This window comes from Oncorhynchus masou, chromosome 7 (assembly GCF_036934945.1).
Source record: "Oncorhynchus masou masou isolate Uvic2021 chromosome 7, UVic_Omas_1.1, whole genome shotgun sequence".
Taxonomy (NCBI): Eukaryota; Metazoa; Chordata; class Actinopteri; order Salmoniformes; family Salmonidae; genus Oncorhynchus; species Oncorhynchus masou.
In genome coordinates, this window is record NC_088218.1 from 23,495,492 (window position 1) to 23,510,769 (window position 15,278).

The 15,278-nt window shown below is 49.1% G+C and overlaps 1 protein-coding gene across 1 annotated transcript in view; it reads right to left on the bottom strand.

The window, feature by feature from the left end:
• LOC135543545 (zinc finger protein GLI2-like) overlaps positions 1-15,278 on the bottom strand; it is an 83,756-nt gene that overhangs the window by 45,098 nt on the left and 23,380 nt on the right. The window contains exon 3 of the mRNA XM_064970895.1: positions 999-1,104. Within this exon, the coding sequence (XP_064826967.1) occupies positions 999-1,104 (106 nt within the window). The remainder of the gene's footprint in view (positions 1-998; positions 1,105-15,278) is intronic.

Below are 15,278 nucleotides of genomic sequence, written 5' to 3' on the forward strand. Positions count from 1 at the left end.
TTAGGGGTCCACTGTCAAGATCAAATCACATTAATCAAGGTGGCCGTGTGTAGAGACAGGTTTTTCTTCCCCCTCTACTTCCCGGGTGCTGTGATAAATAGCCCTGCTGAAGCCAGACAAACAGTATGTATCACCATCAAATCTACTGAATTGAAATGGAAATGAAGCCGAACACTATTTCCAGAATTCCATTGACTTTTTTGTGTTTTACCACTATCGTTTTTAAGATAAAGGTAACGTCTTTACTATAGCAAAGTCAAGAACGTTCTGGTTCAATTTCCCTTGTGAAAGAACTGAGATGACGCTACCCAACCAATCGTGGCCACTACTAACCAAGCTAATCATCCAACGGACGGCACAGTAACCTGAAAGTTGAATGAATGTACATGTAACCGTCATAGAACCAATTACTATGCTGAACTGGAGACCTCTGTACGGTGTGAGAGCGTAATGATGCTGTTTTCTTGGGACCAAACAGATTAGGACCACTATAACACAGTAATGAATGTAGAGGACTGTTGTAGGTAGAGGGGGAAAGTGTGTGTGTGTGTGTGTGTGTGTGTGTGTGTGTGTGTGTGTGTGTGTGTGTGTGTGTGTGTGTGTGTGTGTGTGCGTCATGTCATTTGTGATGGATCCAGCACTGTATAGCTAACTAATGGAAAGAGGATGTGTATTGGCTGGCCACAGGCTAGTAGGTTGATACTTGGCAAAAAGCAAAGCTGTCCCCCATAATCATCAACTGTTATAGGAAATGAGGTATGTGAGGAACATTCTGTATTAACTGACATTGGATAGTGATTTGTAGTTTTTAAAGATAATAATATTTAATCTGTGATATTAAATCTGGGAAACACTTTTGCTCTCATCCTTCCAAATGGAAGGTTGCCCTTTAAATGCTATGCAGCGTTGGCTAAAACAAGGCTATCTAATAGCTAATTGCTATGTATTAGTGTAAACAGCTTGTGTATACAGTAGAGACCAGCCTGAAGAAGACTTACCCATGCATGGCATGTAGGGTGTGGGGTTCATAGTGATATCTTCCCTCGTGGTGACGCATGTCAATCGGGATGGGCGTGTGGAACGTCGGGAAGACGTGGTGCGGGGCTGCAGAACAGAGAAGGAGAGGGTGAGACGGAGAGAGAACTAGTTCAGACTCAAAAATAAGAGTTGGGCTTCTCAAAAGCTACGTTTCAAAGGCACAACGCGGCTACAATAAAGCAACATGAATTTCAGAGCAAGCTGAGCAGTTTTGCCTAAAATATTGGCACTATCGCACAAGAGGAGTGGAATAAATAAATTATCAAAGTCATCCTAAGAAATCCTACATCTTGAACATAAAAGATCTCCAACTGGGCTTTTGACAAAGACCTGCAGCTAGTTAGTCTTTGAACTAAGGGGGATGATGGACTGCATCAAGGAGAACTGGAGCCCGACGCAAACCGGGCCTGACAGCATTGGGAAGAGGCTTCTTCTTCTAGCCCCCTGCAACAACAACTACCCATTCAAACAGTAACAGCACGGCCCTCATCAGTCGTCTGAGCAGGTGGTAGACAGTAGACTCTGTAGACAGCACTGACAGGGTAGTATACTGTACCCAGCTACTCACTCAGTCACACTCTAGTCTAGTCGGATCAAATTCCCGAAATGCCACAGCATTATTTAGCTGAGAGAGAAATCATTATTCAGGGTTATTACAGGCTCAGAGACAGAGCCCAATGAAACACACATTAAATCAATTATAGTTGAATTTACTTAAGATATATTAGTACATTTACAAAATATAGCAAATATTTTGTAATTGAAGGTCCTTTCTCAGCAAGGCTGTGGAAGAGACCTGATGCGCAGACTTTTGTGTAAGACACAGATCATTTTAAGGTATTTTTCAATGTCACGTTACTGTATTAGGGTTAGCATGAAACGGGAATGCTTTAAAAACAGCTTTACAGTCTCTTAACCAAAACCAGACCCAGGGACACAGGGATTGTATTATTTATGTCCGGAAACACAAGAGAGCACAGCTGGCCACGCATGGAAAATTGAAAAAAAAAGAAGCAAGAAATGAAATGTAGCTTTTATGAGGCTCAGGTCATTTTTTATAAAACATTTTGATGTAAGGCATTTCAAGACAAGACTAAGGCACCGGTCGGTCCAGGATCCAAACCAACAGGAGGCATCCCTCTCCAGGCCGTACCCCGCAGCAGCTGGTCCTATTTTATGTTTTACAAGAAACTCCCTGGCTGAGATTGTTTCTCCATCCAGAACCTGTTGAAGTGAACACTATGCTGCGTCAACTGCAACAGCAATTGCTGTGTTTCACAGCAGCGATTTCGAAAGCAACCCTCGATGACTCTGGCCTGAGGGTGATCAAATGGAATTCAGTGAGGGGTTTAGAAGCTAAAGTCCCCCTCTGTCTCTCTCCTGACCACACCTCTTTAATGGAGAGAGCTGGGCAGGCAGGTCACTCCTGAGGAGCTGAACCAGTTCTTTGTACAGAGAGGACAGAGTTTGTATAAGCTAAGGACACAGAGGTCAGAGGACAATGTGGGCGGAGAGGAGCCAGGCCAAACGTCTTATACTAGCATTCACAGAGAAGACCTCTGGTAATCTGGGCTGAAATAGGAGCTTCTCTGTCCACCCATCACCACAGAGTGGTTTCTGTAGCGACCACAACTGTTGGCCTGTTTGAAAAGGCTTCGTTGTAGTGGAGCGTCCCATTTTTGGGAAGACTTGCAGCTCTTTCTAAACATCCCTGTATGAAAGCCAGCGAGAGGGGACCTGCGTCACATCACAGTAAAGTACCTCGGACAAACAAACAGAGAGAAGTCAAACTGCTAGGCAGCAATAGTAAAGGTCACGGGATGTGTCACAAAGACTGTTTCCTTGTTTGCAAATACAGAAGTTACAGAGTTGCACATTTCACTTGACAGGTCATAGATACTGGGCAGCGTCCCACCGAGTCAGAAGGGACTGTTTATAAAGTGCTGAAAGGACAGGGCTGTTGGAAGACTGATTCTATTTTAGCGTTGTTAGAGGGATCAGACTAGGAAGCAGGAGAGGAGCTTAGGGAAGCATGGTGGAGGAGGCAGGAAGCACTGGCTATTTCCGGCTTACAGCCATCCACCACCGACAGGGCTGTATACAATGAGGAGAAGAAGAGGAGAAGAATGGTGCATCATTCATAAACAGTCCCAGCTTCCATTATTTAGCTCCCCCCTCCTTTTAGTAACGTCCCACACCATGGAAAGAGAATCCTCCCAGACTGAGTTCCAACCTCATCGAGGCGCCACTTCACACAACACCATTGATCAGCTGACATGGTCACAGTCTTTTCCGTAAAACAGTCACTCGTTTTCGGGTGTTATTTTCAGAGCTCCAAAAAAAAGTTTCCCCCCCCTTTTGTTGGAGATGAACAAGGACCTTGTTTTAATTTGCAGATCAGCCGGTACCTACACCCTTCAGTGAGGCATAATCCCACCCGCCCCCTGTAAAGTGTTCCAGTGGGGTAAAATGAATGTTAGCAGGGCAGCACTCCGACAGCCGCGGCAGCTCCATATTTAACGACTTGTATTTTAATTATGTCCCTCATTCACCAGGTACACCATCTTCCTTGGCTTTTCTCGACAGCCTCCTTTTTTTATTTTTTTTATCACCGGACTCAGTCGTACAGATAATAAACTTCTGGTTTAAGGTAATTACTTAATCAGGACAAACCTGTGTGTTAAGCAGCGCTATTAAGCGGTGTGGTGATAAATCAGAGCTGTAGTCGATGGTGTGATGCTGCTGGGCGATTACATTCACGGTCTAATCAGTCTCTGGGAGACCCTTGCGGTCGTTAAGTACCTAAATTACACAAACAGCATGCTAACAACACGGTGCTTGTCGCGAGGCCGTGGAGGAGGACAGAGGAGGCCCATCGGGATGTTTGTTAATACCAGCCAGGCAGCCACCGGCACAACGCAGCATGCTCACCTTCTGCACACAGTGATGCATGGAGGTTATTGATAGGTGGCTCAGGACCTAGCTGACGAATTCGGATATCTTCCCCCTCCACTCCCTGTCCCGCAGCTCATGGTGGGGTTACCGTAAATACTACACTGAGGTTAACAATTCAAATTGACCAGTAACAGGGAGGACGGTGGAGCTTTCGGTGTAATTCCTTAGAATCACATTTGTATTTTCAAAGCTTTTAAATTGAGAAGCTACTGAGAGCTATTCCGAAAGCCAATCTTAAAATCTAAAGCCGCTTGTTCCCCTGCCATCTCCCAGAGTGCCGTGCAGCACGAGGCCCTGTGTGTAGCAGCAGTTGGCATGGGGTTTTGTAGTTAGGACCCCAGGCAGATTGTACTGGAGGTATTTCCTGTTTGAGTGAGGCTAATTTCCCCTGTCATTCTGCAAGTAAAACAGAAACGCTTTTAATTTCACTGCTGAGGTCTCTCCTCCATTAATCCCAGTGAGCCCATTACGCCATCCAGATCTGGGATCAGTTTGGACCTGAAACAAGAGGGATGTTATTTTTGCCTGTATAACAGAAAAGCAATAGGACTGTCAACACCGGATGAAAGTATATTCTGACTTAAAGACAGACACAGAAAGGATTCCACTCTGTATAATTGTGGGAATGTCCCTGAGTGGATGAAATAGCATGAAGAGTTGGAATGGTTTTTTTTTACCATCAAATGTGTTTTAGTCCTCCAGGCCAGTCCAGATCAGGCAATGCAATGTACAGTATGGTCCCATTAGAAACCAGTGTCTCTGCATGTGTGTGTGTGTGTGTGTGTATGTGTGGAGGGGTGTGTGTGTGACGATGAGAAAGTGAGAGGGCCTGCTGCGGTGCTCCACCAGATGTAAAAACAAATGTTATCACCCAAAGACTAATAGATGTGAGGGCCTAAGCACCGGGACATTCCAACACTGCTTCCCCCATGGGGGGATTGGACCCAGTCAGTGAATCAGGTGAACACATGCAGCCTCCTGAACTCTCCAGAGCGCTCGCCTTTTGTTCTCCCCCGCTGCGTGTGAACAATGGACCTGTCTGGGTGATAGAATAAACCCGGCTCAGGGTTGGCCAATCCCCCAACTGGTCCACTGGGTTGACTGGCTCAGGACGCCCATGCTGCCTCTTCTGCCTGCCTCGGGGCTCTCTTAGGGCTACGCTACTGACAACGTCCCCCCCGAGTGGTGAAGCCTTTTGTTGACATGTGAGAAATGTAATGGCAGGCATCCCGTAAGGGATGGGATTAGTGGCTAATATGTACGCGTGTGGAATTAAAATAGCAGCTTGCGCTCATTTTCATGTGTGATTGATTCTAGCGGGCTTATATAGAGTCATCCGAGTCCATGTTTACAAACAGGGGCCCAGGTCAGATGAGCATTTTTACTGATGTGTTCTGTCATACTTATGAACACATGTCAATGTGAGTTTCCATTGTGAAAGATCAATATCCTCCGTTCTCACAGATGAAGTCACTTTTCCGGAATAGGTCAGTGAGTGTTGAGTGTGGCCACATCATGGTGTGGGTGTTGGGAGCCACTTCGCTCCGTCATGTTTAGGTGACCCAGTCCTGGCTACTCTTTGTCTCCTGTCCCTCCCCGACCCCTCAACCCCTCTCTCCTCCATTATCCCCTCCCGTAATTCACCCCCTACCATTATTAATGCTGCATTAACTTGGCCTACACTTTTAATGAGTCTGTTTTGGTTTGCACCCACTCAACCACCCTGCGCAGTCACACAAAGAGGCCTATTATTCTGGTGACAAAACATCACTATGGTGGAAAACGCCTGTCCCACAGACAGGGGAGAAAGACACACAGAGGCCGGTCAGATAAATCCACTGCTACAAGACTATGGAGAAGACAGACAGTGATCTGCTGAGGGGAAGGGAGTCAGATAGTTACAGCGGCAACGCTCCTCTGTTTTAGCATGTTGTGTTTAAAACAGCTGTGGAGCATTGTTGTTGTGCCGCCTGCCTGCCTGTCTGTCTGCTGGAGTTTTGAATGTCAGGTGTGCTTTACTTTATGGTGTTTTCGGCCAATAAAAACAGAACCCCGGGCATGTTTCCGTGACGAACACTTCAGAGGGGGAATATGACTCAAGCATGAGTCACTCACACAACAGCTTTAAAGGCCCACTCTGTGGTAGAACCCCACTAGAAGACTGCATTACTAAACACCACAGTATCTCTATGTGCTGTGGCTGTCGGACTAAATCGCCTCTTCAATTGAAAAGCAATGACAATACGATCAATCAGTCAAGTTACCGTCCTTATTCTAGAACACAATTACATTTCTTCAGCCATATGTTTTTTCACCAGAGCTTTGCATTTTTTTGTTTGTTGCTAGTCTCTAAAACTAAATAAAGCTCAGACACCAGAGAGAGGAAAGGTAAAAACAAGCATTGGCCATCTTGAGACAAAAGCATATACCCTCAAATAACCACTCCTCTTAAATCACAATACTCTGTGGCATTGTGCAGACCTGCTGGAGTGGGGCCATTTCCTGTGTGGTGGGGACGGCCTGTCCGTCATGTTGTCAGACTACAAAGTGAGAGGAATGGCCTTGGAATGCTGACTCACACAGTTCTGTCCCTGCACTGTGCTCTGTGGGGCGCCAGCCGGGTCCCAGAGGCCCCTAGTGTGCATGGCAGGTACAGATAACGATCTGTGGCCCTGACCCCTCTGACTCTCTGCTCCCTGCGTTCCCAGATCACCCTATAACGCAACTCCCGCTGGTACACCCAGGACGGGGCGCGTGATGCCCAAATAATTTGAATACGGTCCAGAGATCAGCTCCCCTCCTAGATCTCCGCTCGGTGCTGTCCTCTGCTCTCCTCTCAGCAGAAGAAAATCACACAAGTTTACAATGTGAAGGTATGAACGTAACTGAACATAGAATGGAAACGTTCCAAGGTCATAACAACGACCTTGATAAGGAAAAGGAGAATAAAGAGAGTTAATGCTCTTCGTGGAACGTTTTCAAACAAACAGGACAGAGTAAAGACAATAAACACACAATGTTAATGAGAAACAAAACTCTGTTAAAAAACATAAAGACCCTAAACGTACTATTTTATTGGCACTAAAAAGAGGCTCGCCTGCACCACACGTCAGCTGTTGTTATCACAACAGTTAATGAGGAACGTCTGTTGTTTTATTTAAAGATGACCAATGCCAAAACATTTTTTACTCAAGTATTTTTTCCCTAACTTGTGAAAATCGCCACAAAAGAGTTTGCATGAACAGAAAAAACAAACACTTAATACAGCCAGGCTTTTTATGGAGAGATGGTGGCAGGAGTCTGTGAAGCCTGTAGCCTCACTAGCCTGTGAATCCCAGACCAGTGTTGCTGACTAGGACCAAATATCACTCCCCTGACCCTGCTCCTCCACGTCTTTCTTTCATCCCCATTTCTTTCGACGTTGCGACGGGAGCCTGCTCCATTCTTGCTCCAGCTCTGCCTATGTCGCGCTCACTGCTCTCGTTCTCACTTCCGCACTAAGCAGCAGGCCAGGCCACACATTGCAACAGCCAACTGGGCTCTGCCAGGAGGATATCTCCACTCTAGTCTCAGACCCTTGGCCAAGAACTTCAGTCACATCCCTTGACATGTTCTGTAGTCTGGCTGCAGTAGCAGCTGCTTGTCTCTGTGTGTCAGTAAGCTACATCCCACCTAGCTTTCCTTTGGTCACACACACTAGACTATTCAAAACCTCTTTAACGTTCTGGAAAATATTGTTGAACAAGCCCTGTGCACACTTGCAACAATACGCCTGTTTGTCGGCTGAGGGGCCTGGTTGAGGCTGGGGCCAGTCTTTTCTTAAGGCTGCTGCAGTGACTTGACTCCACCACCCTTTGTCGGCTGAGGGGCCTGGTTGAGGCTGGGGCCAGTCTTTTCTTAAGGCTGCTGCAGTGACTTGACTCCACCACCCTTTGTCGGCTGAGGGGCCTGGTTGAGGCTGGGGCCAGTCTTTTCTTAAGGCTGCTGCAGTGACTTGACTCCACCACCCTTTGTCGGCTGAGGGGCCTGGTTGAGGCTGGGGCCAGTCTTTTCTTAAGGCTGCTGCAGTGACTTGACTCCACCACCCTTTGTCGGCTGAGGGGCCTGGTTGAGGCTGGGGCCAGTCTTTTCTTAAGGCTGCTGCAGTGACTTGACTCCACCACCCTTTGTCGGCTGAGGGGCCTGGTTGAGGCTGGGGCCAGTCTTTTCTTAAGGCTGCTGCAGTGACTTGACTCCACCACCCTCTGTCGGCTGAGGGGCCTGGTTGAGGCTGGGGCCAGTCTTTTCTTAAGGCTGCTGCAGTGACTTGACTCCACCACCCTTTGTCGGCTGAGGGGCCTGGTTGAGGCTGGGGCCAGTCTTTTCTTAAGGCTGCTGCAGTGACTTGACTCCACCACCCTTTGTCGGCTGAGGGGCCTGGTTGAGGCTGGGGCCAGTCTTTTCTTAAGGCTGCTGCAGTGACTTGACTCCACCACCCTTTGTCGGCTGAGGGGCCTGGTTGAGGCTGGGGCCAGTCTTTTCTTAAGGCTGCTGCAGTGACTTGACTCCACCACCCTTTGTCGGCTGAGGGGCCTGGTTGAAGCTGGGGCCAGTCTTTTCTTAAGGCTGCTGCAGTGACTTGACTCCACCACCCTTTGTCGGCTGAGGGGCCTGGTTGAGGCTGGGGCCAGACTTTTCTTAAGGCTGCTGCAGTGACTTGACTCCACCACCCTTTGTCGGCTGAGGGGCCTGGTTGAGGCTGGGGCCAGTCTTTTCTTAAGGCTGCTGCAGTGACTTGACTCCACCCCCTTTGTCGGCTGAGGGGCCTGGTTGAGGCTGGGGCCAGTCTTTTCTTAAGGCTGCTGCAGTGACTTGACTCCACCACCCTTTGTCGGCTGAGGGGCCTGGTTGAGGCTGGGGCCAGTCTTTTGTTAAGGCTGCTGCAGTGACTTGACTCCACCACCCTTTGTCGGCTGAGGGGCCTGGTTGAGGCTGGGGCCAGTCTTTTCTTAAGGCTGCTGCAGTGACTTGACTCCACCACCCTTTGTCGGCTGAGGGGCCTGGTTGAGGCTGGGGCCAGTCTTTTCTTAAGGCTGCTGCAGTGACTTGACTCCACCACCCTTTGTCGGCTGAGGGGCCTGGTTGAGGCTGGGGCCAGTTTTTCTTAAGGCTGCTGCAGTGACTTGACTCCACCACCCTTTGTCGGCTGAGGGGCCTGGTTGAGGCTGGGGCCAGTCTTTTCTTAAGGCTGCTGCAGTGACTTGACTCCACCACCCTCTGTCGGCTGAGGGGCCTGGTTGAGGCTGGGGCCAGTCTTTTCTTAAGGCTGCTGCAGTGACTTGACTCCACCACCCTCTGTCGGCTGAGGGGCCTGGTTGAGGCTGGGGCCAGTCTTTTCTTAAGGCTGCTGCAGTGACTTGACTCCACCACCCTTTGTCGGCTGAGGGGCCTGGTTGAGGCTGGGGCCAGTCTTTTCTTAAGGCTGCTGCAGTGACTTGACTCCACCACCCTTTGTCGGCTGAGGGGCCTGGTTGAGGCTGGGGCCAGTCTTTTCTTAAGGCTGCTGCAGTGACTTGACTCCACCACCCTTTGTCGGCTGAGGGGCCTGGTTGAGGCTGGGGCCAGTCTTTTCTTAAGGCTGCTGCAGTGACTTGACTCCACCACCCTTTGTCGGCTGAGGGGCCTGGTTGAGGCTGGGGCCAGTCTTTTCTTAAGGCTGCTGCAGTGACTTGACTCCACCACCCTTTGTCGGCTGAGGGGCCTGGTTGAGGCTGGGGCCAGTCTTTTCTTAAGGCTGCTGCAGTGACTTGACTCCACCACCCTCTGTCGGCTGAGGGGCCTGGTTGAGGCTGGGGCCAGTCTTTTCTTAAGGCTGCTGCAGTGACTTGACTCCACCACCCTTTGTCGGCTGAGGGGCCTGGTTGAGGCTGGGGCCAGTCTTTTCTTAAGGCTGCTGCAGTGACTTGACTCCACCACCCTTTGTCGGCTGAGGGGCCTGGTTGAGGCTGGGGCCAGTCTTTTCTTAAGGCTGCTGCAGTGACTTGACTCCACCACCCTTTGTCGGCTGAGGGGCCTGGTTGAGGCTGGGGCCAGTATTTTCTTAAGGCTGCTGCAGTGACTTGACTCCACCACCCTTTGTCGGCTGAGGGGCCTGGTTGAGGCTGGGGCCAGTCTTTTCTTAAGGCTGCTGCAGTGACTTGACTCCACCACCCTTTGTCGGCTGAGGGGCCTGGTTGAGGCTGGGGCCAGTCTTTTCTTAAGGCTGCTGCAGTGACTTGACTCCACCACCCTTTGTCGGCTGAGGGGCCTGGTTGAGGCTGGGGCCAGTCTTTTCTTAAGGCTGCTGCAGTGACTTGACTCCACCACCCTTTGTCGGCTGAGGGGCCTGGTTGAGGCTGGGGCCAGTCTTTTCTTAAGGCTGCTGCAGTGACTTGACTCCACCACCCTTTGTCGGCTGAGGGGCCTGGTTGAGGCTGGGGCCAGTTTTTTCTTAAGGCTGCTGCAGTGACTTGACTCCACCACCCTTTGTCGGCTGAGGGGCCTGGTTGAGGCTGGGGCCAGTCTTTTCTTAAGGCTGCTGCAGTGACTTGACTCCACCACCCTCTGTCGGCTGAGGGGCCTGGTTGAGGCTGGGGCCAGTCTTTTCTTAAGGCTGCTGCAGTGACTTGACTCCACCACCCTTTGTCGGCTGAGGGGCCTGGTTGAGGCTGGGGCCAGTCTTTTCTTAAGGCTGCTGCAGTGACTTGACTCCACCACCCTTTGTCGGCTGAGGGGCCTGGTTGAGGCTGGGGCCAGTCTTTTCTTAAGGCTGCTGCAGTGACTTGACTCCACCACCCTTTGTCGGCTGAGGGGCCTGGTTGAGGCTGGGGCCAGTCTTTTCTTAAGGCTGCTGCAGTGACTTGACTCCACCACCCTTTGTCGGCTGAGGGGCCTGGTTGAGGCTGGGGCCAGTCTTTTCTTAAGGCTGCTGCAGTGACTTGACTCCACCACCCTTTGTCGGCTGAGGGGCCTGGTTGAGGCTGGGGCCAGTCTTTTCTTAAGGCTGCTGCAGTGACTTGACTCCACCACCCTCTCCAGCCATCCCTCTCTCATTCCCTCTCTTACACATCCCCAATAGGACACCCCTGACCCCTGTAATTCAGGGGCTGAATACCAATCGCAGGGGCACAAACAACCCAGGCAAATAGAGCAGTGTGTAACGATAAAGTGCTCAGTCTGGGAAAGTCGTCGCCCACACAAAGAGAGAAGAGTACACAGTCAAACACGAAACTCAAGCCTCTAACATCTAATTGAGTACGAGCTTAACAGAGATCGGAACAAGTCACAATCAGATAAGGGATATTTTAACAAGGGATTCAATCCGTGGAGAAATCACCGCTTTGAATTTCCGTTTTATTAAGCAATCAACTAAAGCAGCGGTAGGCAACCCTGTTCCTGGAGTGTTGTGGGTGTTGCCGGCTTTTGTTTCAACTCGGCACCACACCTGACCAACTGAGCTAAATGATCAGTTCAGTGATTGCCTCAATTCAACACACCTGGTGTTCCCGGTCGGTTAAATCAAAGACACAAAGTCCCGCAGGGTTGCCTGGCCCTGAACTAAAGGTTAGTGCTTTTGAGATCCCGAGGCAAACAACACAATGGCCACCCATTGCCCATGAGACAAGCTATGCAGTATGATAGACTGTGTCATTGTGTGGTCATTAGAGTGAGACGTTGTTGAAAACCTCTTCCCTCAGTCATTATAATTAGACCATGTATCCATGACTTGTGAAATTCCGTCGTTAGAAAAGGATAAATGGACAACGTGATTTGTGACCTTATTCTAGTCCGGGCCTGCTTAGCTCGTTAATTAGTGTGTACACGCTCAAGCGTTGGGTGGAAGACAAACCATGTTGCACCAACAATTAGTCTACAGAAGGACCATTGGCCTACTGAGCGCATCAGAGACAGTAACAACAAACACTACACTCATTTCATCCATTTGTCGTATACCTTAATTAACATGCATACTTTACAGAAAGAACATTAACGACATGTATAATCCAATGGTCAAATAAAAGACACTCACAACTCTGCTGCTCGGGCTTTAACCTTTTACTGCAGTGGGCTAAATCAGGGTCACTGAGTGTTTCTTGGTAGTCTTGAACCAATCTACTTTAAAACAGAAGTGTACACCTCACACACATGGTTAAGAGCTTGAATAAAGAAGACACCTGTACCATGTCAGATATACAGTTGATTTTGCATCCCAATAGTATACTTTATATACATCACAGAAGGCTGAAATATAACAAGGTTTGACATAGAAACACTGGATTTTCGTTGTTTAAAAAAAAAAAAATCTTTATAATTTTATAATTTTGGTCTTTGACTGCAGTAAAGGGCTACAATGGAGTAGCCTCATCCAAGTTTTCCAAATAATACTATAATCTTGAGCTGCACTCTCAAAAGAAAGAACAGAACAGTGAAGGTTTTTACCAACTGAGACCCTGATTGTGAATTGTCCTCAGACAATGACACTATCAATCTTACCAAGCCTGGGTACCAGGCTCTCATAATTACATGGAGTAGAGACATTTACATTTACATTTAAGTCATTTAGCAGACGCTCTTATCCAGAGCGACTTACAAATTGGAGCTCAGTGATTCCAGTATAATTTGAGAGAGGAAGGAATCCACTTGATTGTGATATGAGGGGCCAAGCATGGGTCCTGCTGATGTGGAGAGCGCGTCTCCCTAAACCCTGCTTGCTGCATCCCACGTGTGTGTGTGTGCGTGCATGCGTGTGTGCGTGCGTGCGTGCGTGTGCGTGCGTGCGTGTGTGTGTGTGTGTGTGCGTGCAGGCGTGTGTGTGTGTGTGTGTGTGCGTGCGTGTGTGTGTGTGTGTGCGTGCAGGCGTGTGTGTGTGTGTGTGTGTGTGTGCGTGCAGGCGTGTGTGTGCGTGCGTGCGTGTGTGTGCGTGCAGGCGTGTGTGTGTGTGTGTGTGTGCGTGCGTGTGTGTGTGTGTGCAGGCGTGTGTGTGTGTGTGTGCAGGCGTGTGTGTGTGTGTGTGCGTGCGTGTGTGTGTGTGCGTGCAGGCGTGTGTGTGTGTGCGTGCGTGTGTGTGTGTGTGCAGAGAGAGTGCTGCTGTGCGGGACCATCAGTTCTACTCTTGTTACACCCCAGACACTGGGTCGGCTCTGTACAACTACAACCTCTAACCACTACAAGGTAATAGAGCTGACAGGTTGTCAGCTATGATTGAGTTTAGCCTTCAATGAGAAATGTGTCATGACACCCACAGCTCAGAGACAAGTTTTTCCAAAATGTGTTCCCGCTGTGTTTTAAGTTGAGTTCCAACCACATGGGGTAGAGATAATATTTAAATGAAAAAGCTAGCATATGAAGTAAGTTAAATCAGACAGATTTTGTTGGTCAAATTATTTTGTTAAATTTGCGTATCGGCAGTTGATCTTGAACTCAAGCCAATGTAGAAAAGGTCCATCCATCCCTCCCCTGTTTTTAGCACACTGTTCAGTGAAATCTGCAGGACTGCTAGCCAAGTCATTAGCTTGTGAAAACAGATCAATCTCTCACTATTTAGTCTCCTTTCACCTTCTGACTTTCGACATCCTCCACTTCACCGCCGTCAATGGAAACCTTGTGTGCGACCCAAATGGCACCCTACTACCCTATGGGCCCTGGTCAAAAGTAGTGCACTAAATAGGGAAAATGCTGCCTTTTGGGATGCCCCTCTGCCTCGGTTTGCCCTCCCTGCCACTTCACTCAAGGGCCACTGGGTATTTAGACTTTCTCCATGTCTGTTCTGTCCTCATTGGAATATCCTTCCCCTTCCCTTCTCGTCCCAGGCCTTTTTTTAAGGCAGGCAGACAGACTGACTGATGATGGGGATCAGGAGAAGTGGCAGTGATGGGAGGAGGAGAGGAGAGGAGAGGGAGAGAAACCCCCATTTGGGGGAAGTACAAAGGGTCTCATTGAGAGGCAAGTCTTTCGTCAACCCTGAGGGGAAGAGACGTTCATTACTGGAGGGGAATGCGGTCACCTTCGTTGGGCCTAGTTCTGTCAGTTCCACTGGACTTCCCAGCTCTATTGGGGCCTAGTTCTGTCAGTTCCACTGGACTTCCCAGCTCTACTGGGGTCTAGTTCTGTCAGTTCCACTGGACATCCCAGCTCTACTGGGGTCTAGTTCTGTCAGTTCCACTGGACTTCCCAGCTCTACTGGGGTTTAGTTCTGTCAGTTCCACTGGACTTCCCAGCTCTACTGGGGTTTAGTTCTGTCAGTTCCACTGGACTTCCCAGCTCTACTGGGGTCTAGTTCTGTCAGTTCCACTGGACTTCCCAGCTCTACTGGGGTCTAGTTCTGTCAGTTCCACTGGACTTCCCAGCTCTACTGGGGTTTAGTTCTGTCAGTTCCACTGGACTTCCCAGCTCTACTGGGGTTTAGTTCTGTCAGTTCCACTGGACTTCCCAGCTCTACTGGGGTCTAGTTCTGTCAGTTCCACTGGACTTCCCAGCTCTACTGGGGTCTAGTTCTGTCAGTTCCACTGGACTTCCCAGCTCTACTGGGGTCTAGTTCTGTCAGTTCCACTGGACTTCCCAGCTCTACTGGGGTCTAGTTCTGTCAGTTCCACTGGAGGTTGGTGGGACTTCCCAGCTCTACTGGGGTCTAGTTCTGTCAGTTCCACTGGAGGTTGGTGGGACTTCCCAGCTCTACTGGGGTCTAGTTCTGTCAGTTCCACTGGAGGTTGGTGGGACTTCCCAGCTCTACTGGAGTCTAGTTCTGTCAGTTCCACTGGAGGTTGGTGGGACTTCCCAGCTCTACTGGGGTCTCACTGTAACTTTGGAGACTGACTGACTTGATGTTCCAATACTTGCAAGGGTGTTCCTGTTCTGTGTTTCATGGACTACAGCTCGATTGATGAACTAAACTATCCGATGATTGCTTTTACATTATCCGTGTGCATTATACACGTATGTGAGAGCATTGAATTGTGTGCTAAATAAATGTATAGTAAATATGCATTTGGATTTGGTCTGGATTCCTTCTCCTACTAAGAGCCTTTCACTGAAGTCTCTTTAAATTCTCTCTGGTTCTCTCAGAGAGAGAACAAGGCTTGCTAATAGGGGCCCATTGACTTCGCTGTGCTTATGAGGGAAAATACAGCTCAATCAGGGAATTTAACCACCTGCACTTGTTTATAGTCATTAGCAGTTGGCCAAGGGCCACTGGTGATGTGTGGACTGGACGGTTTTACAGTAAAACAATTTTGAAAATACAAGAGGTGGAACACCTAAGGTTTGACTGT